Source organism: Petaurus breviceps, unplaced genomic scaffold (genome assembly GCF_028583685.1).
Source record: "Petaurus breviceps papuanus isolate PSGF00001 unplaced genomic scaffold, PetGlider_PUasm1.0 90696, whole genome shotgun sequence".
NCBI classification, from domain to species: Eukaryota; Metazoa; Chordata; class Mammalia; order Diprotodontia; family Petauridae; genus Petaurus; species Petaurus breviceps.
Window position 1 is genome coordinate 8105777 of NW_027187314.1, and position 25799 is coordinate 8131575.

Genomic DNA, 25799 nt, shown 5'->3' on the forward strand with positions numbered 1-25799 from the left:
GTCATTATAGCAATGCTGTATACTAGAGCTTTCATGTTTTTACACCTTTAAACCCAAAGGAATGAATGCAGAAAATTATCTGTCATTTTTCTTTGCATTGCCAGTGTCACATTATATTTGCTTTGATGTATTTCTTGCCGATGTTGGAACTGAGAACCTGTGATTTCAGTTAATAGACATCCTTTAGTACATTTCCTGGATATATACACATATATGCATGGATCTGTGTTCTTCACAATGTGAATGCTACATGCTTCAGTGCAGGTCACAACTCATTCATGCATGAGGGAGACTCAGTAGATAGTGTGCTGAGACTAGAATTAGGAAGATCTGAGTTAAAATCTAAACTCAGACCCTTACTACTGAAATGACTTTGGTCAAGACTAAAGAAGCTCAGTTTCCTCAACTGTAAAGTGGAAGTAATTATAGCACCTTATTCATATGGTTATTATAAGGATCAAATAAAATCATATTTATAAAGCACATAATAGAAGCTGAATACATTGTTTCTTCCTTTACATTGCTATTTTCATCTATGTCTTTCCATAGATCCTCCACAGAGGAGTTATTTGATGTTTTAGAAGTCAATTTTCTTTAATTGTTTCTTGGTTACCAGTATAGCACCACCCATACTTTGCTCATGCCTTGTCCCTTGCCTTTGCCTGCCACATATAGCACTGATGCATTATATAGAGAACTGATATAAATATATACACTTATGCAAATACACACACACACACACACACACACACACACACACACACACACATATATATATATATATCCCTTATCAGAGGTCCTTAACCTAAGATCCATGGATTTTTATGAAATAGGAATATTTTTAATGTTTTGTTAAAAATAAGGAATAGTATACAATAGCCTGTTGATTTATTAGTCCTAAAACCCATTAAAACAGCAAATTAAGTTAAGCTGGTACAACTTCTTTTGTATGAACCAGTGAGTGTTGGTCCTTAATATTTATTGCTTCATTTTTTTTAATGTTCACTCGCCATCACTTTAATAATGCACTCATAAGTAAAGTAAGAGGAATTGAGACACCAATTTATGTTATAACTACAATTCTGTAAATAGAAAGAACAATGAAATGATACTGAACAGTGAGTCATTTTAATATCTAAGTTTGTCTCCAGAGAAGAATGGGGAAAATGTACGTGGAGTGGTTTGAGAGAATTTTACATATGCTGGTTATCAGATGAACCAAGACTGTGTTTGATTTTCCTAATATGTGTGTGTGTGTTTCCTTTTAGCTTTTGTTACAAGGAAAGGTAGGAAGTATCTTAAAAATGAATAGTATATGAAAATAAAAGGTAACAATAAAACAAAATAGATACTAGAATTTTTCTCATTAAACCCACTGGTTGATTTGAACAATTCTCTTCACATTCTAGGCCATCCTTCATTAGGCTGCCAAAATGATTTTCCTAAAGTGCAAATCTGACATTGTCACATCTCTATTTGATAAACTCCAGTGACTTCCTATAACTTCCAGGATTAAATACCATATGCCCTGTTTGAGATTCAAACTCCTTCATAACTTGCCCCTTTTTCACCTTTCCAATATCCTTTCTGACAACTTAATCTGCTTCCTCCAAGCACTCTTTGATCCATCCACACTTACTCCCTTGCTTTTTCCTGAATAAGACATTCTATATCTTATTTATGGACATTTTCATTGACTGTCCCCTATGGTTGGAATGTTCTCCCTCCTTATCTCTACCCCCTGGCTTGACAAAATCTACCTTTCAACTGGAAAACTTGCTAATTCCTCTTAATTGTAGTGCCTTCACTCAATAGATTTTTTCTATTTATCTTTTATATAGCTTGTTTGTACATATTTATGTGCATATTTCCTCCATATTTGTTTGTGAACTCTTCAAGAAAATGGATTGTCTTTTGACTTTCTTAGTATCTCCAATGCTTAGCACAATGACTAGCATATAATAGGAACTAAATAAATGCTTACTGAGTTACTTAAAATTTGAAAATTTCATCTTTTCCCTTTTTTGATAATTAGAACAATATTGATCTACTAAGTTGTTCTGCTATCTCTTGTCCATTATTATCCTCATAAACACAAGAAACAATTGTAGTCAGATTGGAATGGATATTTCTATTATTTGTACTGAGATTATGCCTTCCACCTTCTCCTCCAGAATGGAATTTTTACTCTCTTCTTTCTATGAGAAAAGTATATTTCCTATACTCACATGTCTAGACCTCTTAGATCGCTTTCCCTGAGTTTGATGCTTTATGTTCTTAGCAAAATATTGAACATCTGACTTAAAAAAAAAAAAAAAACTTTTTACTACCTAGTGGTCATTCTCAGAATCCTTGCCTATTGACCAAAATCTGATATGGTTATCCAATGGACATTGGACAACTCCAATACATCTGTTTCAACCATCTTTCACCCACATTGCTACTTTCAGTATATCTCCCCCAAAGAGACAGTTTACTGGAGAATAAGGTCTCTATTAAAAAAGGAAACCCTTAAATAGTAATTATATATTAACAGAATATGTTCTATGATGCCAACTCAGTCTCACCTGTAAGATTCATGGTTTGCATGATAATACATATAAAATCTCTGCTTTTATGCACTCAGTTGACAAGAGCATATTTGTATGCCCTTGAAATGTTTCCCGTGAATATCAGTCAGTCAAGAAGCTTTTCATTGGGCTCTTGTTATGTGTTGGGGACTGTGCTAAGAGCTTTTGATTCAAAAAAAGGCAAAAATGTGGTCTTTTCCATCAAATTGCTCACATTCTTATGAGAGAGACAATATTCAAACAACTGTGTGCAATCAGGATATATATATATATAACATAAAATTGGAGGCAATCTCAAAGGGAAGGCACCAGCAGTTCAAGTAGGACCAGGAAAGGACTTTTTGGAAACTGGGATCTTCACTGAAGGAAACCATGGATATCAGGCTGCTGAGCTAAGGACAGAGAGCATTTCAGGGATGGAGGACAGTCAATGAAAAGACAAGAATTTCAGGACATGAATGTCAAAACAATTTTACTTGTATTGCTATATCATAGTATGTTGAAAGAAGTAAAATATAAGAAAACTGGAAAGGGGGTGGCTAGGTGGTGCACTGAGTAAAGTGCAGGACCCAGAGTCAGGAGGACCCAAGTTCAGTTCAGGCCTCAGATAAAAATATAACTAGCCGTGTAACCTCGGGCAAGTTACTTAAACCCATCTGCCATCCAAAAGGCAAAAAAGAAAGAAAGAAAACTGGAAAGATAAGATTAAATTTTGAAAGCTTTCAATAACCAAACTTAAGAGTTAGTATTTGATACTAGAGGTAATAGGGAGCAGCCACATTTTAATAACAAAGGGATATGACATAGTCATGCCTACATTTTTAGAAGATCGGTTTGGTAATAGAATGGAGGATAGTCTGAAGTGGAGAGAGATTTGAGCAAAGAGACTAATCATCAGGCTATTGTAATATTCTAAGCATGAGGTGATGATATGTCATGTTTGTGGCTTTGGGAGGTAAGAGGGATATATACTTTAAATATTGCAAAAATGGAAATGATAAGACCTGATAAAGGAATAGATAAATATGGGGAGGGGCAGTGTGAGTAAGAAGTCTGTAATAATATATTTATGTATCAGTGTTAATATTATTAAAGAAAATCCTTTTTCTCATAGATGATTGTGAATTTATTTATATTCTTTATTTACTTATGTGAAATATATGTATTACTGTGTACATATTTACTAATATGTCAGCTAGGTGGCACAATGGATAGAGTACTTGGCCTGGAGTCAGGAAGACCTGAGATCAAACATGGTCTCAGACAATTACTAGCTGTGTGATACTGGGAGAGTCACATAACTGTTGCTGCAGTTGCCTCATCTGTAAAATGAACTGGAGAAGGAAATGGCAAACCACTCCAGTATTTTTGCCAAGAATACCTCAAATAGGGTCATGAAGAAGGGTATGTGTATGTGTGTATGTTTATACACACTAATATATTACAAGCATATTGTCAAACATAAGCATTTATTTTTCTAAGTAGGTGGTCTGTCTGTATTAAATACTTTATGCCCATTAGTAATAATTTTGACATCTGTAAGTATATTTCAATATTTCACTTTCAAGTTTATCTGAGCTGGGATCTAAGAGATCCATTATATTAAGATCTGTGTTGTAGACTGAATACCTTTTAGGATAATATTGAAGTTGATATTTATGTGACACTTTATAGTTAAAAACTACTTTCCGCTAACAGTATAAATAATAATACAGGGTAACACATGATGTTAGTAAGCATCGTCCTTCTCAATAGAAGAAACTGAGGTGAGAAATCTTAGTCAAGGTCATATAATCAGTAGAAGTTGCTACAAGGATACAAGCCTAATGAATATCTTCACACTGGAAATTTTTGCGTTTTTTCCATTTTATCTTTCTTCCTTTCACCAATAAAGCAATGTCCCCTTTCTGAAGTCCAAACAGATTTCAGATTCATCTTATTCTTTGTTACAGACATAAGCTGGTGTTGGGTCTTTAGTTGTTCTACAGATCTTGTAGAGTTCTAGATAGAACAAAAGATAAGCCTAGCCTCTTTCATAGCACAGAGAGAGAAAGAAAAAAGAAAAGAAAGTCTTTGCTCAAACCCTGCTAACCATCAACCTTTGTAAAAAGACAGGCTAAGTGATGATCAATAAGCCTATCCTTAAGATGTAGGTCTAAATTGGGAAACAGATTAAATGGAATGCTGTTGTTGTGCCCTTTATCACATCTATATTTAATCTAGCATCTATCCTTTGTCTTGAAGGTATAAAGGACCTGAGGATGGCAGTATATATATGTATATATGTTGTGTGTGCAGGAAAATCTTTATTTGATTTTGGGCAGCCTCTTATTTTTTGACCTTTGGAGTAGTTGCTTTCTGGGCAGGTGCCTTCTGGGCAAGATCCTTTCTGAGCGGGTTCCTTCTTGGCTGGGGCCTTCTGGCCGGAGGCTTTCTGAGCTTCTGGCCCTTCTGGCTGGGGGTTGCCTTCCGGCCCTCAGCCTTCTTTGAGGGGATCTTCTTGGTGAAGACCTTTAGAGCAAGTGCCTTCTGGGCAGCTCCCTTCTTGGGAGACCCCTTCTGGGTGGATGCCTTCTGGAGCTTCTTCACTTCATGGTTGATAATTCTATTTCTCATTGATAATTCTATTTCTCATTTTCTTTGTAAGGGTCAAAAACTGTCACCTTGGCCTTCTGTTCTCTAGTTTTGATCTTCTTGGCCGCATTTTGTGGCTTTCCATTTTGTATTGATCTTTTCTTTCTCCCAAGCAGCCTGGACATACTTCTGACGGGCACTGTGTAGGAACTTGAGCACAAAGTCTGTAACTTGCATACATTTAAATGGCATGGCCTGCTTCCTCACACGACTGCAGGGGCCATCAATCAAAGTCCAGTTCTGGTCTATGACGTCCACGATGGTCACCAGCCTGCCAGTGTGCAGCCCAAAGGAGATGTAGGCCACGCGGCCAATCTCCACTTAGCACTTGAAGACCATGTTGGCGGCGACAAAGGAGGAGGAAGGGCCTGCAAAGGAGTGTGCACATGCAGAGTGCAGCTCTCGCCCCACGCGGGCAGGAGTGTACAAGAGTCGTAGTAGATGCTGATTGGTAGTATATTTTTTGACCTACTCATGTCCATATATGCCTTTTTTTTGAGGCATAGTTACATGACTTAAAAGCAAATATAAACAAACTATCTAAATACTAGTGTGCAACATATGCATATTGGTTTGTAGGATTTCTCAATCCAACAGGCATTTATTGAATACCATCTACATGCTTCGCTGAATAGATGAATTGTTCAGAAAAAAAGACCGAAATATACAAATAAAAATTTCATATACCTTTTTATGATTTGTAAAGTCTTTGCTATTAATGCTACAATGGTAGAATATTAGCAGTGGCTAACAAAAAGGAAACTTGTAACAACTATCTATAAAGTGTATCCATATGACATAACCACTTGTCTAGGAAAAAAAATGAAAATAGTGGGGGGGTTTTTCCCACTAAAGTTTGATCAGTTTTGTGGAAACAATTCCAGTTCTGATTTCCCATCTATGTGACTTTAGGCATGTCAGTTACCCTCTGAGTTTCCTATGCAAAATAAAGGTGATTAAATAGACTATAGGATTATTGATTTAGAAATCGAAGGGACCTCAAGGTTCATGTGAGATGACCGCTGAGATGATTTCTAAGATTTCTTTCAATTAAATATCTTCTGATCTCAGTCAATTAGCATAGAACAGGGAAAAGGATCAGGCTTATAATTTCATTAGCTAAAGAGTTTCTAGGTGAAGAAAATGCCTCTACCAATACAGGTTAGAACCTTTTCATTTTAGAGAGTTGCTTAAAGGAATGAGAGTTTAAATGACACAGGACCACACAACCAGCATGTTTTTGGGATGGCAATGGTTATCAGGCCTTCCTGACACTGAGGTCAGCTCTTTATGCCATATTGCATAGGAAAAAGAAAATTCAACTGGACCCAATTCAACAAACATTTATTACGCTCCTTCTTTGGGCTAGGTACTAATTAGGACCAAGACAAATAAGTAAAAATAAATCAGGAAAGTTAAAATAATCAGAACAGAATCTTTTTTCATCATTTTATACATATTAAAATGCACTTCTGTACACTATACAATAGATCTTGAGAAATCTATAATCATTGGAACATCTGCACATAGTAACAAGTTACAGAAAATTTTGTAGTTTCTTTGAGCCTCAAAATAATCCTGTGAGGTCAGCGTATGACAAGTATTTTTTTTTCCTCCATTTTATAACAGAGAGAACTGAGGCACCAAGAAGGTCAATGATTTCCTCAGGTAGATAGCCAGGAAGTGGCAAGAGACAGAATACAAGATTCTGAGGTGTTTTCTGATAAAATTATGTGGAGACTGGTTTAAGTGTTAAGTGTATCATACTCTAATTCTTTGAGATATTTGGAGCCATGCATCAAATTTCTCTTAAGCAGGTTGATTAAATAGAAACCCTTCTCCTTCATCATGATGAGTAACAAAGTTTGCTACATAAGCTGTCCTGTATCTTTTTTGCAAAGGAGAGAAAATGGAGATAGTTTGGAAATACACCATATGCACATTAGGCAAATATCTAGGGGATTCTGAATTTAGCACATGCCTAAGGGCCACTCATGTTACCATAGACAAAGAGGTGAGCAAGCTTGTAAAAACCCTGCTGCATGGAATAGTGTTGAAACAGAGAAAAGAATAATAGTAATTAAGAAAAAAAAACGATTCCAGTAAAATAAACTGACAGCTTTTGGAAATGCAACCATGTGAGGATGGATCTCTCTAGTATATTATTCACACATTTAAATGTACACATATATTAACAAATGCTGTAGAATCAATATTCCCATTTGACACAGAATTTTCACCAACATCATGGGATTTCCATGTTAATTATAATTCACAGGGATATACAAAGGAGTGGAAGTATTCTACAAGCAGTTTCCCATGAATTCTACACAGTAATAGATTCTACACATTATTAAAGGGTAATAGGATCAGCAAAAATTCCCATACAGGCTTATAAATTAATATTATTCATCAGATGTTTGCATCAATTCTCAACTGATATGTAATAGGGTAGGGATAATGGAGCAGATTAAAAATTATTGACATTGACTTAATGATAATATAATTATTTGATAATAATAGCTTGATAGCAATTCAAAGAAAAGATTACAAGTTATTTTCCACAACAGATCCAAGAGTATTTAACAATATATTGATTTCCAAGAATGGGGATCTAAGAATGCTTTTTTCCAAGCCAATTGGAATGAGTAAAAGTTAAAAATATTAAGGTTTCGATTCTGTTAACAATTGGTTAAGTTGTGAAAATTTCTTACTTTTTGCCTTAGGATTCTTTGACCTCAACATTTTGCTTCATTAAAAAAAGTATAAGAATAGATTCTTACAAGTTAGAAATTGTGAAGCTTTTCTGATAAACTTTAGTTATGAGCAAAGAAATTGTGTTTCTGTTTAGTGCAAGTAAATTGCATTGTCAACTGTATGAATACTTGAGTACATGTAACAATTTTTACAGAAATATGTACATAAATGTAAATATAAAAGATACTACATTAATAATATTTAATTCATTTACCATAATAGACATGTATGAATTGTCTCATGATGTCTTTGTAGTTATATTTAAGATTTAGAACACTTATCATATCTTCACTAAACAAAATAGGTAACTTAATTGATTCCAAAGAAAATAATTCCATAGTATTATAATTTTATACTTTATACAAATGATTTAATATCATGTCTGAATGATTTTTAATTATTTGATTATCACTCATGTAAACAAATCACATAAAATAACTTTAATAAATTGATGGGCTTATTGTTTGCATATCACAATTTAAATTTAATAATATTTAATCTCTTTAGATCCAGAACTATGAACCAGTAATATTAAAGAAAAGTTATAAAAAAAAACAATTGTTAATATTAACAAAATATTTGTTATTTCTTCTAATACTTTCCATAGTAGATATCTTTTGGAGATGATACTGATAATTTATTATAAAGAGTGCTCATTTCCAATGTTCATTCATTCCCACTTCAGAATATTTAGAAATAATTTGTAGTTTATATTTTTGCTCTCTCAAATCTTCTGAGAATTTGATTGATTCCCCCCTCTGTGAATACTATTACATTAAAATTATTATTATTATTTTTCATTTTAGTGATTCTAATATCCTCTAAGACAGATGGCCTTGGTTAAAACAATTTGATTCTTGTATCCTATGAAAATTTACATTATACCAAAATAAGAACCCTGCAGAAATTCTGCCCAAGAAATCTAATGATTCCATTTTAAAAGTCCCATGAATTATTTATTTCATTCCTTGGCACAGTCAAATGAAATTGGTGCCACAAATGTTGCATACTTTCTCTAGATATTGCAAAGAAGATAGTGGATATACATGCTATTTATCAGGAAGAAGTTAGAGTAGGAACAACATATACACACCACACATACATGCACACACACATATATAAAACGTAATTCCTTTTTGTCTGGTGTTGGGAAGTTTTGCTAATTTTTCTTCTCTCTTCTTTATTGTAGCTGATGGATGCACTGATTGGTCTGTGGATATCAAGAAATATCAAGTTTTAGTGGGAGAACCTGTTCGAATCAAGTGTGCATTATTTTATGGCTATATCAGAGCAAATTACTCCCTTGCCCAAAGTGCTGGACTTAGTTTGATGTGGTATAAAAGCTCTGGACCAGGAGACTTTGAAGAGCCAATAGCATTTGATGGAACTAGAATGAGCAAAGAAGAAGATTCTATTTGGTTCCGGCCAACGTTAGTACAGGACAGTGGTCTTTATGCATGTGTCATCAGGTATCCATTAAATTCTATTACTGTTTCATCAATGAATTAACATTCAAAACTTAATAGTAAAACATGATTGATAGTGCTTTCTCCTAAACCTATTTTGTTAAAATTTGTATGTTTTGTTTCTTTCTATATTCATAAAATGACAGGTCTTGAATTTATGTTGGGTTATTATTTTTAGCTTATTGAGAAAATAGAGACCATCTGGGTACCTAATTATAGTGTCAAAAATTACTGAAGAAGATAAAATAAAATCTATAGGGGTAGTAGAATGTTGGTAATAAAGTATAAGCAAAGCTTTGTAGAAAGGACACATACTTTATTGCTAAATGCGATATAACATCTTATCCATCATGGATATAGCATAGATAGTTCTTTATTGAAAATAAAATGCAAAGATATTTTAAGAGGCGTGTGTGTGTGTGCATGTGCTTGTATGTGTGTATGTATGTGTGTGTGTGTGTCTGTATGGGTGAAATCATTCGTGGTTTGAAAATAAAAGTTAACTTCAGTGAGGATTCTTTTTGAGTATAAGTGGAACTAAATGGTCACCAAAATCCCTTCCAAATCCCAAATCCTGTGATTCTCCAAATGTTCCAGCTAATATATGATGCCAGGTCATGAGAGAAGAGTCACAAAGATTCTCTGCATTCTTAGAACTCAAAATACTGGCATTAGCTTCATACCTCATAGTGTATAATGTATACCCCCTCATGTGCTTTTAACAAGCTACACATACAGACAGGTATTTTTCTTTAGTGACTGCAACAATACCATCTTGTTCCAATTGAAGCTTGTCACAATTTAACTCAACTTTTGATATATAGAATGTATCTTGTGTATGATGTATATGCATCAGACCACCAATTTATGAGTAAGAAAGGGCAAACAAAAAGGCAGGAATGTAGAATATATGCTTTAAAAAATTATACCTCATGATTTGTAAGCATGGTTAGGAAGAGAAATAAAAATTCTCATACATAAAGAAAATCCCCATTGTGGAAGGAAGACAATAATATAAGATATCGTGGGAAAGTGTGTATCTTCCCCTAAGAATAACTCACCTTTCTCATAAATTTCCCTATTTTGTCTTGGAACATCAATTAACGTTTATAAAGTGCCTACTTTGTATCAGGCACTGTGATAAACACTAGGGATCTATATAGGAATGTGAATAATAGGAACTTATACACACACACATATATAACATGTATTATATATATAAATTTATATATTACATATACAAATTTATAATTTATATATGTAAATATGTTTAAACATAAAAAGAATAATAACATTCTATATAAAATTATGTATAAAGGAAACATAAAATAGCCACAGTATTAGAAGTTTTGGAGTTGCATTAATAATCATTTGTCATTGCAATACAGTCAAAAAGCTATGATTCTGCTTGCCTTGATAACTAATACAAGTCTGATTTTCAAATCTGCTGCACACCTGGTAAAATGTTTATCTCTATGTCCACTATGTATAGATTTTTTTTTTCCAAAAGAGATTACCCAACTCTACTTATATAAGAGAAAAATTGAGCAGAATTTCCATGTTGTTAGGAAACAATGAAGCATAGTATTTGCCTAAAATTCAAAAATCATGACATTTACTTTGTCAAAATCAGTTCTTTAAAAATTAATGCTCTGTAAATGTAGAGAATGAATTTTGGCTAATGGGGAAGATGAAAAACGTATGAAGATAGAGCATCTGCAAAATGGTTAAATCTTTATAAGGGAATAAAGGTTGAACATTGCATATAAACAAATTCCTTTTAATTGTTATGTGTATGCTATATTTCTGGGGAAGGTAATACATTTCAGAAAGTCATGCTTTTGACAAGGGAATTAATATGTCTAATTCAGGGGAATACTGACAAAGTTTGCTATTTTTTTTTTTAACTGTGAGTGGGATGTACTACCAATAAAAGCAGTGTTTTAAATAGCATGTCTTGGTTTGAATACACAGGCTATTTCCCTCCTCTCCAGCCCCCAGAGAGATAACTGATAGTCTCATTGACACATGGTTAGCAATCAAACAACATTGTCATTGGTTTTACTTAAATGGATTTGCAAAGGATTTCGGAACTTAGGAGATGCTGCCTTCCACAGAATAGTTCTAGACTAATCTTTTTATTAAGTGTTGGAAATGGTAACTCAGCAATGAAAAGGGATAACAAATGCTTTTATGGAGAGACAATGACTATGCAAAAGATTAAATGGCATAACTTCAGGAGGAAAAAAAAGTTATTTTCAAGGACTACTATCAGTATAATTTTTAAATCTCCTTACTCACTAATCTCTATTTGCATTTAATCCAATATTCTTTGCCTCTTATTCTCCCCTTTCATTTTTTAATTCATTCAATAAAAAATCTCATAAGAATTACTGCTTGCAGAACACTGTTAGGCACTAAAGAAGAAAGTAAGCCATGAGAGGGAATTCAATTGCAGTATAACATACAATGCTATTATAACCTATGTAATGCAATGCTACTATAACTATAACATACAGTATTATGTAAATTTAGAAGAGGAAGATTTTTTTAATTGAGAGCAGGAATTTGAAAAGTTATGGGAACTTTCCTTGGATGGTAATTGAGTTGCTTGAATGATTGACATTCATTGGGGGAAAAAGAGCACTGCATTTCTTGGAATATTCTGAGCAAGAAAACAGAGAATGCAAGAGGAATTGAAGTAACAAAGAACTGTATGATTTAACAGAAATATAAAGTGTACAGTGTTGTCACATAGGAGAACTTTGGAGAAGCACAATGATGTCATGTTGAAAATAGTCATGGATGCTAGGCAAAGAAAGGACTTTGAACTTTAGTCAAAGGGAATTACACACTGGTGATTTTCAAGCACAGTAATGAACAAATTTCAATAAAGGAAAGGTTTATCTCGATGTAGTAAGAAGGATGAATCAGAGTATGGAGAGATTATTATTTAGCAAACATGTTGTAGCAGCAAGCACCCTAGCATACCCAGTGTGGCTACCAACACAGGATCTTAGATCTGCTTTTCTAAAGGAAAGCAACTCAAAATGGGTAAACAATCTTGCTTTAATCAAACATATGTCATTTACCTAGTTCAGGGGGAAAAGTTCAGCACCCTGAACTTCACAGAATTCAAACAAGTTACAAGCAGAAGTTACAAGCAGGCAGAGAAACAGATCAGTCAACAGACTTCCAACTGTCTGATCATTTCATCCATACCTAGTCAGCTACCAGAGAGGGAATCGCCAACATCTGGGTTTTTCAAAGCCAGGGGGCTCAACAGCTACCCAGAGTCTCATTTGGTCAAATCACACAACTCTTCTCAAAGTGAGCCCCAAAACAAAACCTCACATCGGGGTATATATATATATATATAGTCTTCTCCTGGCTCAGAGAATGTCAAACCCTCTTGACCCACTGCCCAATCACAAAGTATCAAGGTGTGGGCATTCCTGGAAAAAAAAAAAGCCTTCTACCACAGGCTCCAGGTGACCACATTCAACCTTTTAGGGGGCAGAGTATATTTTCAAATCAAGGAAGGTTCTCAGAGTCACTTAAGCCTATCAAAAGACCTAGGGGCAGGGAAGATCTTAGATTCCCATTCCCATAACACATGTTAGGAAGCTACTGTAGTATGCCAAGAAAGTAATAAGAGGACCAGTGCCAGGGTAATGATTGTAAGAATAGAGGAGATAGAATCTAATATAGGAGATAAGATATTACAAAGGTGGAATCAATAGGATTTGATTACATGGTGGATAAAATATTTGACTTGGTATAAGGGAGACCTGAGTTTCAATCTTGCCTCATATATTTACTAGCTGTATAACTCTAAATAAGTCACAACCTCTGCATTTCAGTTTCCTCAACCATCCAAAGAGGATGATGTTTGTAAGGTTCTTATTGTTATTGCTCTGTCATTTCAGTCCTGTCTTTATCTTCATGATCCTATTTTGTGGTTTTCTTGGTAAAGATACTGGAGTGGTTTGTCATTTCCTTTATCATTCTTTTTACAGATGGGTAAATTGAGGCAACAGGGTTAAGTGACTTGCTCTGGTTCACATAGCTACTACGTGAGGTCAGATTTTAACTCACAAAGTGAGTCGTCCTGATTCTAAAGGCCAGTACTTTATCCACCGTACCACTTAACCATTGTAAAGATCAAATACAGTAATAGACATAAAGTGTTTTGCAAAGCTTAAAGATCTATAAACTGTTAGATTTTATTATTAACTTATTTAATATGGTAATAATCATAACCATAATAATACCAATAGCTAACATTTGAATGTTACATTAAGGTTTACAAATCACATTTTGTGTATCATTGCAGGTGCTGCTTACAATGACCCTGTGAGGTAGATTCATTAGGTGTTACTGGCATCATTTTACTGCTAAGGAAATTAAGGTTCAGATGGTTTTAGTAATCTGCTTTGGGACACAGAAATAGTAAATGTTGGATGGGGCAATTTAAAGCTGGACTTACTTTATTCTAAGAATGTCTATAGGGACAGCTAGGTGGCACAGTAAATAGAGCACCAACCCTGGAATCAGGACCTGAGTTCAAATGTGGCCTCAGACACTTACACAAAAACTAGCCTTGTGACCTTGTGCAAGTCACTTAACCCCAATTGCCCTACTTTTACACTTTGAAAAGCAGAAAAGAAAAAAAAAGAATGTATATAACACTATGCTGAAGTTACACACATGAGAGAGAGAAAGTGAATAATGATTCTATAGACAGAAAAATAATGTCAAAACAAGGAACAGTGTGTTAGTCTGCTGATACTAGCAACATCTGTTTGATTGGCATTTGCATTGTGTATTTTGCTCTGTTCCACAAGCCTGATATCCATTGAATTTACTGATATCTTAAAAATATGAGATGAAGGTTTATGGTTCTTTCTGCTCTCACTAGAATTCAACATAACATGCTTAAGTTTCTCTCTGCCTTGTCTTTATTTCACCTCTGTTCAGGAAAATGAAGGGAAGGATAGTCCAATGTTCTTCTAAGGAAACATCTGATATATTTGAATCATATCTAGATCCTTCTTTAAGACTTTTTCAGTTGTTACTTATCAAAAACCTCTTAGATGGCATGGTATTTAGAGTACCAGGGTGGAGTCAGGAAGATCTAAATTCAAATATAATCTCAGACACTCACTAGTAGTTTTACCCAGGACAAGTAACTCAACTCTGTTTCCTTCCATTCCTTATGTGCAAAATGATCTGGAAAAGGAAATGCCAAATCACTCTAGTATATTTGTCAAGAAAACCTCAAATAGGGTCATGAATTGTTTAACACAATTGAAAAAATCACTTAACAACAGTAGCACTTTGCAAAATGAGGTAGAAAGTAAAATGATCCAGAAACTGTACTTATAGAAGCTTGGAGTCTAAAAGATAAAACAGAAAAAGCTGTATACTTTTTGGGTGTCTCTGTCTTACTATTTCCCTATATTTCTTTCTCAGACTATCTATCTCAATCTAATTTTGTCTTTCTGCCTCTCTTCTTTCTCTGGCCCTGGCTGTCTCTGTCTCTAATCTGTCTCTCTCTGTCTCTGTCTGTCATTCTGTCTCTGCTTCTCTTTCTCCATTTAGACAGAGACAAATTAATTGATGTTAAATACATAGAAGAATGGATAAACATACACACAGAGGAAGATAGGTAAACCGGTAGAGAGAAAGTTTGGTCTGGAGTGAGGAAGACTTGAGTTCTTGACTCTGTGGGAGCTCTGTGGCTCCTATCTGTGGGAACCTAAGTAAATTTCACAATAGCTTGTGAGTTGTGTTATCTTGTGGATTTTCTTTGGATATGAGTTGTGCCAGATAGCCATGGAAGTCTCTTACAATTCCCAACTTCTATAATTCTGCGATTCTGTATTATTTTTTCCCCATATTTGAAATGGTAGCAGAGGTCGATATGACTTGCCCAAGTTAAGCTTATGGAAGATAGGGAAATAGGACCCAGCTTTCCTGACTCTTCTTATAGTACTTTTATTCCATTGTCTCAATTAATCACATTTTAATGGACTGTGTCTTTCTAATTCCCCACTATCACTAGAGTAAACACTCATTGTGTAACAAGTTTTATACATAAAAAAGCAAACTGTTACCAAAATTAAATACATTGTATTTGGTATCATTATTGTGTTTTTAAGTATTCTATATTTCAGATTCCTGATTGCACTCTCCTATTATTTGTGTAGGATAATAAATATAATCTTAACAAGGAAATTATACTTTACCATATTTATTCACTTTACTTTCTCCAATACCTTCCGGTTTTAAGAAGGACATATAATTTCTACTGATGTCATTTCATACTCAATTTGCTATTTCAGTTATAAGGGGGAGAGGGGAGAAACCCATAAAATAACTTTTTCAGTTCAATTGAAAGGGTATTGCTAACAGCCGAAAGTAAGAATACTTACAGAAGTGTTAGGGTAATCATTACTTTGCTCTGACTGCATATTCAGAAGCTCTGTGATTGAGTGTGTTTATGCGTGAACTTATGTACAATTGTAAACTATTTAGAATCACAGAATTGGAGAATTAGAAATGAACTCAGGAGCCATCTAGTCCAATCCATACACAAAGGAATTTCCTATATAAGAAATGGTTATCCATTCTCTCCTTGCATACTTCAAAGGAAGGGGAATCTCTATTTCTCAAGGGGATGGAAACTATTCTTTTGGACAATCTTAATTTTGAAGTATTTTTCTCATTTCTACAAATCTAATTTGTCTCTTTGCAGTTTTTATTCATTGTTCTTGCTTTTGTTTTCTATTGCCAAAATGTACAAATATAATCTCGCCTGCATAAGACAGTCTTTCAAATACTTGAGCCACTTATCATGTACTCTCTGACTCTTCTTGTTTCCAGGTTTAACCATCTGATTCCTTCAACTTATTTTTATATATCATAAAATCAAGGCCCTTCATCATCTTCTTTTCAATTTTGTAGTTATTTCCAGTTTTTTTCCTTAAAACATAGTGCCCAGAATTGAACACAATAAAGACTTGACAGGCATAATTGAATTGTCATCTTCCTATTCCCAGAAACTATGCCCTCTAATGGAGCTCAATATTATATTAAGTTGTTTGGCTCTCACATTACACTATTAATTCATATCAAGTCTGTAGTCCAGTCCATCAATTATTCAAAGTCATGTAATTATGTTTCTGTGAGTACTACATCCTTTTTCTAGGACATTTTCCAGATTATCTGAACCTGCTAGAATTTACATTACTTCAATACCATCAACTCATCAGAATTGAATGCCTTAAAAAGAAAGATGAAATATTAATTATGAGAAAGAAGAAAAGATATAGTGATATGAAATTTGAAACATTTTAGTGCTAAACTATTTAAACATACAATTTTTTTTATCAGAAATGGGAAATGATCAATATGAATTATATTAAAAGGAACATAATAATTTTATAAATAAATTTAATCAATGTAAATTAATTGTCATTGGAAGAAGATGAAAAGGATCTAGAAAACATCTTAGTCAGCAAACATTTGACCTAACTTGCCAAACAAAAAGAAGTGTTTGCCAAAGGCAGATTAGAAAATAAATTTGTTTTAAACATTATATAAATGAAAATATGTGAACCATAGTGATTTCCATGCTGTTATCAATCATTAAAAAAAAAAAAACACTTTAGGGGCGGCCAGGTGGCTCAGCAAGTAAAACACTGGCGAGATGACCTGGGGATCAAATCCGGGCTCAGATACTTAGCACCACACCCAGAAATAACTGGCCACATAACCTTGAACAAATTACTTAACCCCAATTGCTTAAAAAAAAACAACACTTTAACACAAGACTTATAAAATAACTACAGAAAGTGGGAAGAAATTAAATGAGGAAATGTATTGATGAGAATTCAAATTTTCTGGACAGAAGTATTGAATTTTGCTTATATATGTATTTAAGAACAAGTGGATTTTAATTCTCTATTATGTACCAAAGCATTATGCTGAGCATGGAGGTAGAATGCGGGCAGAGTCAGAAGACAAAATTGTGTAGGAATTTCTCAAGGAACCCAGAATTTGATAAGATAGGCAGTGTATTTGTATAAGAATATATGTGTATGCATATATACACATATAATTTTTCACAAAGTATATGTGAAATGTATCCTATGTATTTGTGAAGATATGGAATTATAATTATTTTGGAAGGCAAAATAAAATTGAGAGGAAATCATTGGTTGAGTTCTCATGAAGAACATAGAATTTGAGCTTCAACATTGGCTATGCTAAAGTTTGTCTTTTCATAACTTATGCTGGGGGCGGGGAGGGAAGAGTTTGGTCAAACTCATCAATCATAGAAATGTGAAGTCAAGAAAATGTTTACTTGCTTAAAAGAATAGACTGTGTTTTAGCATTTTTGAAGCCCCTAATTGCTAAGGTTCTTTTAAATTACATAACTGCTTCAAAATGTGAAAGATTCTGCAGCAGAACTGCCTGTTAGATGTGAAGTCCCTTACAAATCTGAGATTCTATTAATATCAGTATGGACTGGATCATCATAAATGAAAATGAAAATAGAATATGCAGTGCATGTTATGAATACTGGACACGTGGGATTGGAAGATGAGAGACAAGATGAAATTAGATGAATAAAGTATCATTTTGTGGAAGATCTTAGATGGGTATAATAGTTCTCTTTAAAGTAGTTTATATTCATTAATAAGCAACTCTAACATGCACCATTAAAATTCAGAAATCTTTATAGTTTATACTAATAGTACTAGAGTGTGTAGGACCAAAATGGACATTAGAGATTGTCTTGTCTAGATATCTCATTTTACAGATAAGAAAAATGAGGTCCAGAAAGATGGAAAACTTTACTCATGATCACATAGGCAGATAAGCAGAACTAGGTTTCAAACACAAACTGTCTTATATATAGCAGTTTCCCTGAGCAATTGGTGTGTTTGATGAAGACTTTCCTCTGGAGCAAATTCTACCAAAAAAATAATCAGAGGTATCTGCATAATGAACAGAACTCAATGATGCTGGACTTGAATATAACAGATTATTGACTCTGTTTTGAAAATATATTAATTATTGGACCATATAGCTTACAGAATAGGTATCAGTATATTTAATAACTTGGAATATTAAGTAAATGTCAGTAAATGAATTTAAGCATTCATTTAGTTCTTCCACTGAAAATTAAGGATTTCTCTCTTTTTTTGTTAAAATGATAGATTTAGCTAAGTTCTCAAACTTACCTTAGGTTTTCAAGGTAAGGACACTCAGATATATGAGTTAAGCAGTGTAGGAGACTTCAGCTACTGAAGCTCTTTCTAACAATGTAGAACAGCAACTTCTCTAAATCTTATTTTAGAAAGTTCTTGAGGGCATTGAAAGGCTAAGTAGTCATTAAGTATTTAAATCCTGTCCCTTTGTGCCACATTTCTTCTCTTAGAAAAGGAATGAGGAGAAAGATATCTAGCATGTATTAAATACCTACTATGTTCCAGGAACTAAGCTATCCTTTAATAATATGTCTCTCCTTTCTTCAACTCATTCTCCATAAAGATAAAGTGATATTCCTAAAGAACAAATGTAATGATATCACCCTTTTTTTAAATCAATTCCAGTGATTGCTCATTGTGTCTAGGATGAAATGTTACTCTCTCTAATACACTATTCCCTGTTCTGGGTTAATCTTGTTCAGGTCTGTCCCCTAGTAGTTTAGATTTAATGGCAGAATAAAATGACACACCCATCGGCTATTCAACAATTTAAAAAAGGATATTCACCCAGCCTTAGCCAGTAGCAAGATATTCAACAAGGTTAAACATTGAGGACACTTTGAATTGATTCAAATAAATGAAAACTTAATCTTTTTCCTAGGGCTTCTTTCTGTTGGAGTGATAAGGAGTAGAGGTCAACATTCTGAGCCTTTAGTCCTTTGAGCCAAAAATTTTTAAGGAAGATCTCATGACCTCTTAAGGAAAACTAGACTAACTTGCTTGGGAAGATTGGATAGGATATTTGTTGTAATACACTCTGCTTCTAGTATCATTGGTCTAGTCAAGCTGATCTTTCTGTTCCTTTCACATAGCATCCCTTTTCCCATTTTTTTGTGCCTTTTTATAGACTATACTACTATCTGAAACACACCTCTTCTTAATTTCCATCCTTTGAAATGCACAACTAGTCTCACATTCTACATGAAGCCCTTCTTTCTCCCAGGTTAGGTACTTCACTCTGCAGTTAGAATATTTGTTTTATGTATATTTTATATATAGTTATATGTATACATGAATATAAGTGTACATGAATTCTGTTTTATCTAATACAATGTAAACTTATTGATAGCAGGGTCCATCTGCTTTTTTTCTTTCAATCCCCATGTTAGGTGTACATGTTAGGTGCAGAATTAATGCTTGTTGCTTGACTGCAAAGGTATGGAAATACCTAAATTCCCTTCTACTCTGATAAATTTTATTTAATTAGATGAATATAAAGGTTCTTTCTTTCTCCTAATAGCTCCCCTGGAGAAAATAGCATTTTTGTTTTCATAAACAGTCCTTAATGACTACTCTAAATTTAGAGTTTAAGACCTTTTAACTTTACAGTACAAGCTCAATGTCTTTTGCTCAGGTGGTTACTATGAATATTAATGACTGTGGGTAAGAAGTACTTGCTTACACTTGTCAGATTTTTCCATGGCAATTCTTGTAATCATCACAATTTCCTAATCAGCAAGAATTGTTTGCATTTCCCTCAGTCTGAAGAGGCTGCAAAATTGTCTGCTCATAATTCTGTCTCTTGTCCTAATGTGAAAAGAGTGAGACTTGTCTGTAATCTTGATTTATTTATTTTGAGCAGTAACTAGACCCCCACATGCCAGTGAGGGTTACTGGATTCAGCAGTGCCCTTACTCTGTAAGGGATTCAATATGTTTTTGTCAGTGAAGGTTTTAACCAGTCCCTTTGGAATTACTTTTCTATTAGATGAGACATGTACCCACTGTTCTAGCTGCTTCTTCTATTTCTTACAGAATAAAATATTGCTTTCCATAGGCTATCTATCTTTGTCTTAATACCTGGACCATTTGAAGTGGAATCCAAAGCAGAGTATCATGAATTATATTTTATATACCTTAATTAAATTCAATATCTAAAAATAGAATGAATTCAGATCTAAATATTACATGCCAAATTAGTAGGAGGAAACTTTCATTTCTATTCTACCGGTATGTGTTTCTTAAGCTTTTTCACACTGTCATAAAATATAGTTTCTATTTCAATTCATATGAACATGATACTTTAAATGTTATAAAAAAAGAAATTTCAGGGTGGAGTAAAGATGGCAGAGTAGACACAGGACTTCCATGTGTCTCCAGCTTCCAACTCTTCCAATTCATGTAAAAAAATTCTCTACACAAATTTTGTAGCAACAGAACCCACAAAATGACAGAGATAAGCTAACTTCCCACTGAAGACAGCCCAGCAGGCCTGCAGGAGGGGGCCAGCTCAGCACTCTGGGAGCCAAGCCCAGCCCCACATGAGCCCAAGCTTGTAGCCTCAGGGTAGCCTCACCAGCTGTCAGCTGGAGGAACTTCAGATCAACAGCATCTGTGGTAGTTCCCAGAATTATCAATCCATAGATGCCAAAGACAAAGTGAGAGGTCAGTGTAGACTTTGCAGGAACAGGAAATTTGGGAGTGCAGTCTGGCCTTTACCCCCAGGGCAAGAAGCAGTTGAGGCTCCATGGGCCTGCAGCTGCCCACAATGTGGCTGATTCAGAGCCCCAGGCCTGCATATAGTAGAGGAGCCAAGCAACCAGTCCGAGGGGTAATCACTCTTGCTTTAACCTGCTTGGATCTGGATTGCTTTCAAAGGTAGAGGTCATGGGGTGTGTGACCAGTTTGCTAGAGAGTGCGTGGAGGCTTCAGAGAGGGCAGCCAACTAATAGCTCCAGCATCTATGAAAAAACCCAGTGATTGGGATAAAGCTCCCCCTTCTTGTAGCAGAGTTCTGCTGTGGCCAAAGGCTCAAAAGTCAAGTAATTGAGTAGCAACATGAGCAAGCAAAGGAAGCAAAGCAAACAGAGGAATCCAATATTAGACTCCTATTTTGGGGACAAAAAGGATCAAAAAATGGAATAGGAGGAAGACAGTGAAGTCAGAACTCCTGCACTAAAAGCTTCCATGAAAAATATGAGTTGGATACAGGCCATAGAGGAGCTTAAGAAGAATTTCAAAAATCAAAAAGAAAAGTAGAGAAAAAAATGGGAAGAGAAATAAGAATGATGCAAGAAAATCATGGAGTCAACAACCTGACTGAAGAAAATAACACTTTAAAAATATACTAACTCAAATGGCAAAAGATACTCAAAAAGCCAATAAGGAGAAGAATGCCTTAAAAGGCCCAATTTGCCAGATGGAAAAAGAATCTCAAAACCTCACTGAAGAGAATAATTCCTTAAGAATTAGATTGGATCAAATGGAAGCTAGTGACTTTATGAGAAAACAAGATGCTGTTAAACAAATAGAAACAAATGAAAAAAATAGAAGGCAATGTGAAATATCTCATTGGGAAAACCACTGACCTAGAAAAGGATCCAGGAGAGATAATTTAAAAATTATTGGACTGCCTGAAAGCCATGATCAAAAAAAAGAACCTAGAATTCATTCTTCAAGAAATTCTCAAGGAAAATTGCCCTGATGCTTTAGAACTAGAGAACAAAAGAGATTGAAAGAATCCACTGATCGCCTCTTTAAAAAGCTCCCAAAAAGAAAACTCCTAGGAATATTATAGCCAGGTTCTGTAGTTCCTAGATCAAGGAGAAAATATTACAAGCAGCCAGGAAGAAACAATTTTAATATTGTGGGAACACAATCAGGATAACACAGGATCTGGCAGCTTCTAGACTTAGGGATCAAAGGGCTTGGAATATGATATTCCAGAGAGCAAAGGAGCTGGAATTAAAACCAAGAATCACCTACCCAGCAAAACTGAGCATCTTGTTTCAGAGGAAAATATGGTCAATCAGGGGAATAAATGACTTTCAAGGATTCTTGATGAAAAAAACAGAGTTGAAAATTTGCCATTCAGATACAAGAAACCAGAGAAGAATGAGAAGGTAAACAGGGAAAAGAAATCATAAGGAACTTGTCAAAGTTGAACTATTACATTCCTACATGGAAAAACAATAAATGTAACTGATGAAACTTTCTTAGTATGAAAATAGTAGAAGGGAATATAAATATGTGTATATATGTGTGTGTTTGTGTATGCATTTATATACTATATGTATATATGAATGTATGTATACATATATATGTCTACATAAGAGGGTAAATGGGCATATAAATACATATGTGAGTGTGTGTATATATGTGTATAGTTATACATAGACAGAGGGCACAGGACCAATTTAATAGATAAGGATGATACTTAAAAGGTTAAATTAAGAGGTAAGAGAGGCATATAATGAGAGGAGATGGGGAGAGACAGAATGGGGTAAATTATCTCATATAGAAGAGGCAAGGAAAAACTGTTACAATGGAGGGGAAGAACAGGAAAGCAAAAAGGAATGAGTCAACCTTATTGTCATTGAATGTGGCTTAGGGAGGGAATGCAATACACACTAAATAGGGTAACTCACCCTAGAGGAGATTATGGGGGAAGGGGATGAGAAGGGATAATGGAAGGGAGGGCAGGCGGGGGGGCAGGGAATTTGGAAGAACCTACTTTTTTTGTTATTTTGAGGGGGGGAGGGTTGGAGGGCAATTGGGGTTAAGTGACTTGCCCACCCAAAGTCACATGACTAGTTTTTTTCTTAAGTGTCTGCGGCTGGATTTGACCTCAGGTCCTTCTTACTCCAGGGCTGTTGCTCTATTCACTGCACAACGTAGACACCCCAGAAGCACCTGCTTTTGAAAAGGATCAAAGTAGAGAATAGAACAAGTGGGGGGTGGGATAGGATGGAGGGAAATATAGTCAGTCTTTCACAATATATCCACTATGGAAATGTTTTGCATAGCTACACATATACAACCTATATTGTATTACTTATCTTCCCAGTGAAGGGGGGGGATGAGGGAAGAAAGGAAAGAATCTGCAATTCAAATTTTCAAAATGAAATGTTTAAAATGTATATTTATATATACATATATTATTATTTTTACTATTATTTTACATGTAACTGGAAAATGAGATATACAGGCACTGGGGCATGGAGATCCAGTGTGTCCCACTGAAAAGTCAGAGGGAGGATGGTGAAAGATATGAGAGAGAGAAGATTGGGGGAGGAAATATTCATTGGAATTGCTGTTTTGGGGTGGTGTGTAGGGGAAAATGGGGAGAAAATTTGTAACCCAAAATCTTGTGGAAATGAATAATGTAAACTAAAAAATAAAAAAGAGAGAGAGAAATTTAAAAGGAAAATAAATGGGAAAAAAAGTGAATTTTCATATAAAAAAAGGCCCAAGAAAAATATGAACATTATACATAGGCAAAGCTCTTATGTTTTTTCATGACTGTAAGAGTTATAGTTGTAAAGAATTTTCAGTGGGTAGAGCAAAGATGGTGGAGTAAAAGCAGGAACTTGCTTGAGGCCATGACCCAGCCACCTCCGATACATGCAAAAAATGACTCTAAACAAATTTTAGAGCTACACAATGACAGAATGACAAAGAGAAATATACCTCTAGCTTCAATAAGCCTGGCAAGCTGAAAGGAAGGGTCTATTACACCAGGCTGGGAACAGAGCAAAGTCTTGCTTAGTCCACGTGGGCACAAACCATGGGCACAGGCTGGCCAGAGCAGACCTCAGCGGACTGAATCACTGACAGTTGTGATGGTTTTCAGACTTCTCAACCCACATATGCCAAAGAGAAAGTAATTGGGCAGTGGTGAAACCCTGTTGTACCTAGGTGAGAAAAGAGCATAGTCTGGCTCCTGCCACTGGGGCAGCAGAGGTGGTGGCTGTGGTGCCAGGATGGCTGCATCCAGAGCTCCAGGTCCACAAATGGTGGGGAGACCAAGCAACTAATCAGAGGGCACTTTGAGCAATCTCTTTGTTGGCACTGAGGCAGGATTCTCTTCCTTTTCCCTTCTTGCATCTGGGTTGCAGTCTTGGGTGGTGGTCCTGGGGTGAGAAGGAACACTGGTGTGGCAGGGTTTGTGCTGGCTGTGGAGAGAGAATTCTCCTCACAGTTCTGAGGTAGGTGCCCAGAAGTAACTCTGACAACAGCTGTGCAAAACCCCAGAAATTTGGGACACTGATCCCTGCACTCTGGAAGCAGAGTTCTACTGAGGCAAAGAGCTCCAAAGTCAACTAATTGACTGGCAAAATGAGCAAACAGAGGAAGAGGAATAAGATTATAGAATCATTCTTTGGTAACAAAGAAGATAAAAACACAGAACAAGAAGAAGTCAACAAAATCAAAACTCCTGCATCAAAAAACTCCAAGAAAAATATGAACAAGTCACAGGAGCTTGCTTGAAAGTCAAGTAAGAAAAGTAGAGAAAAATTGGGAACAGAAATGAGAGTAATGCAAGGAAATCATGAAAAACAAGTCAATAGCTTGCTACAGGAGATCAAAAAAATACTGAAAAAAATAACACCTTAAAAAACAGACTAATTCAAATAGCAAAAGAAGTCCAAAAAGGCAATGAGGAGAAGAATGCCTAAAAAATAAGAATTTATCAGATATAAAAGGAAGTCTAAAAGCTCACTGAAGAAAGTTCTTCCTTCAGAATTAGAATGGAGCAAATGGAAGCTAATGACTTTATGAGAAATCAAGATATTATAAAACAGATACAAAAGGATGAAAAGATAGAAGACAATGTAAATTATCTCATTGGAAGAGCAACTGACCTGGAAAATAGATCCAGGAGAGATAATTAAAAGACTATTGGAATACCTGAAAGCCATGATCCAAAAAAGAGCCTAGATACCATCTTTCAAGAAATTATCGTGGAAAACTTTCAAAAAACTATCAAGAAAAAATCCTGATATTCTAGAACCACAGGGTAAAATAGAAATTCAAAGAATCCACCAATCACCATTTGAAACAGATCCCAAAAAGAAAACTTTTAGGAATGTTATAGCCAATTTCCAGAGTTTCCAAGTTCAGGAGAAAATATTACAAGCAGGGAGGAAGAAACAATTTGAGTATTGTGGAAACACAATCAGGATAATACAAGATCTAGTAGTTTCTACATTAAAGGATAGGAGGGATTGGAATATGATATTCTGAAGGTAAGAGGAGCTAGGATTGAAATCAAGAATCACCTGCCCATGGGGCAGCCAGGTGGCTCAGTGAGTAAGAGCAACAATTCCAGTGTTGGGATGACCTGGGGATCAAATCCGGGCTCAGATACTT

At 35.0% G+C, this 25799-nt stretch overlaps 1 protein-coding gene and 1 pseudogene across 1 annotated transcript in view; one reads left to right on the forward strand and one right to left on the reverse strand.

Annotated features, from left to right (window-relative positions):
- Positions 1-25799, forward strand: part of IL1RAPL1 (interleukin 1 receptor accessory protein like 1) — a 1610170-nt gene that overhangs the window by 815374 nt on the left and 768997 nt on the right. The window contains exons 4-5 of the mRNA XM_069065664.1: positions 9151-9467; positions 10938-11011. Coding sequence (XP_068921765.1) covers positions 9151-9467; positions 10938-11011 — 391 coding nt within the window. The remainder of the gene's footprint in view (positions 1-9150; positions 9468-10937; positions 11012-25799) is intronic.
- LOC138144289 (large ribosomal subunit protein eL14 pseudogene) lies at positions 4899-5543 on the reverse strand (annotated as a pseudogene).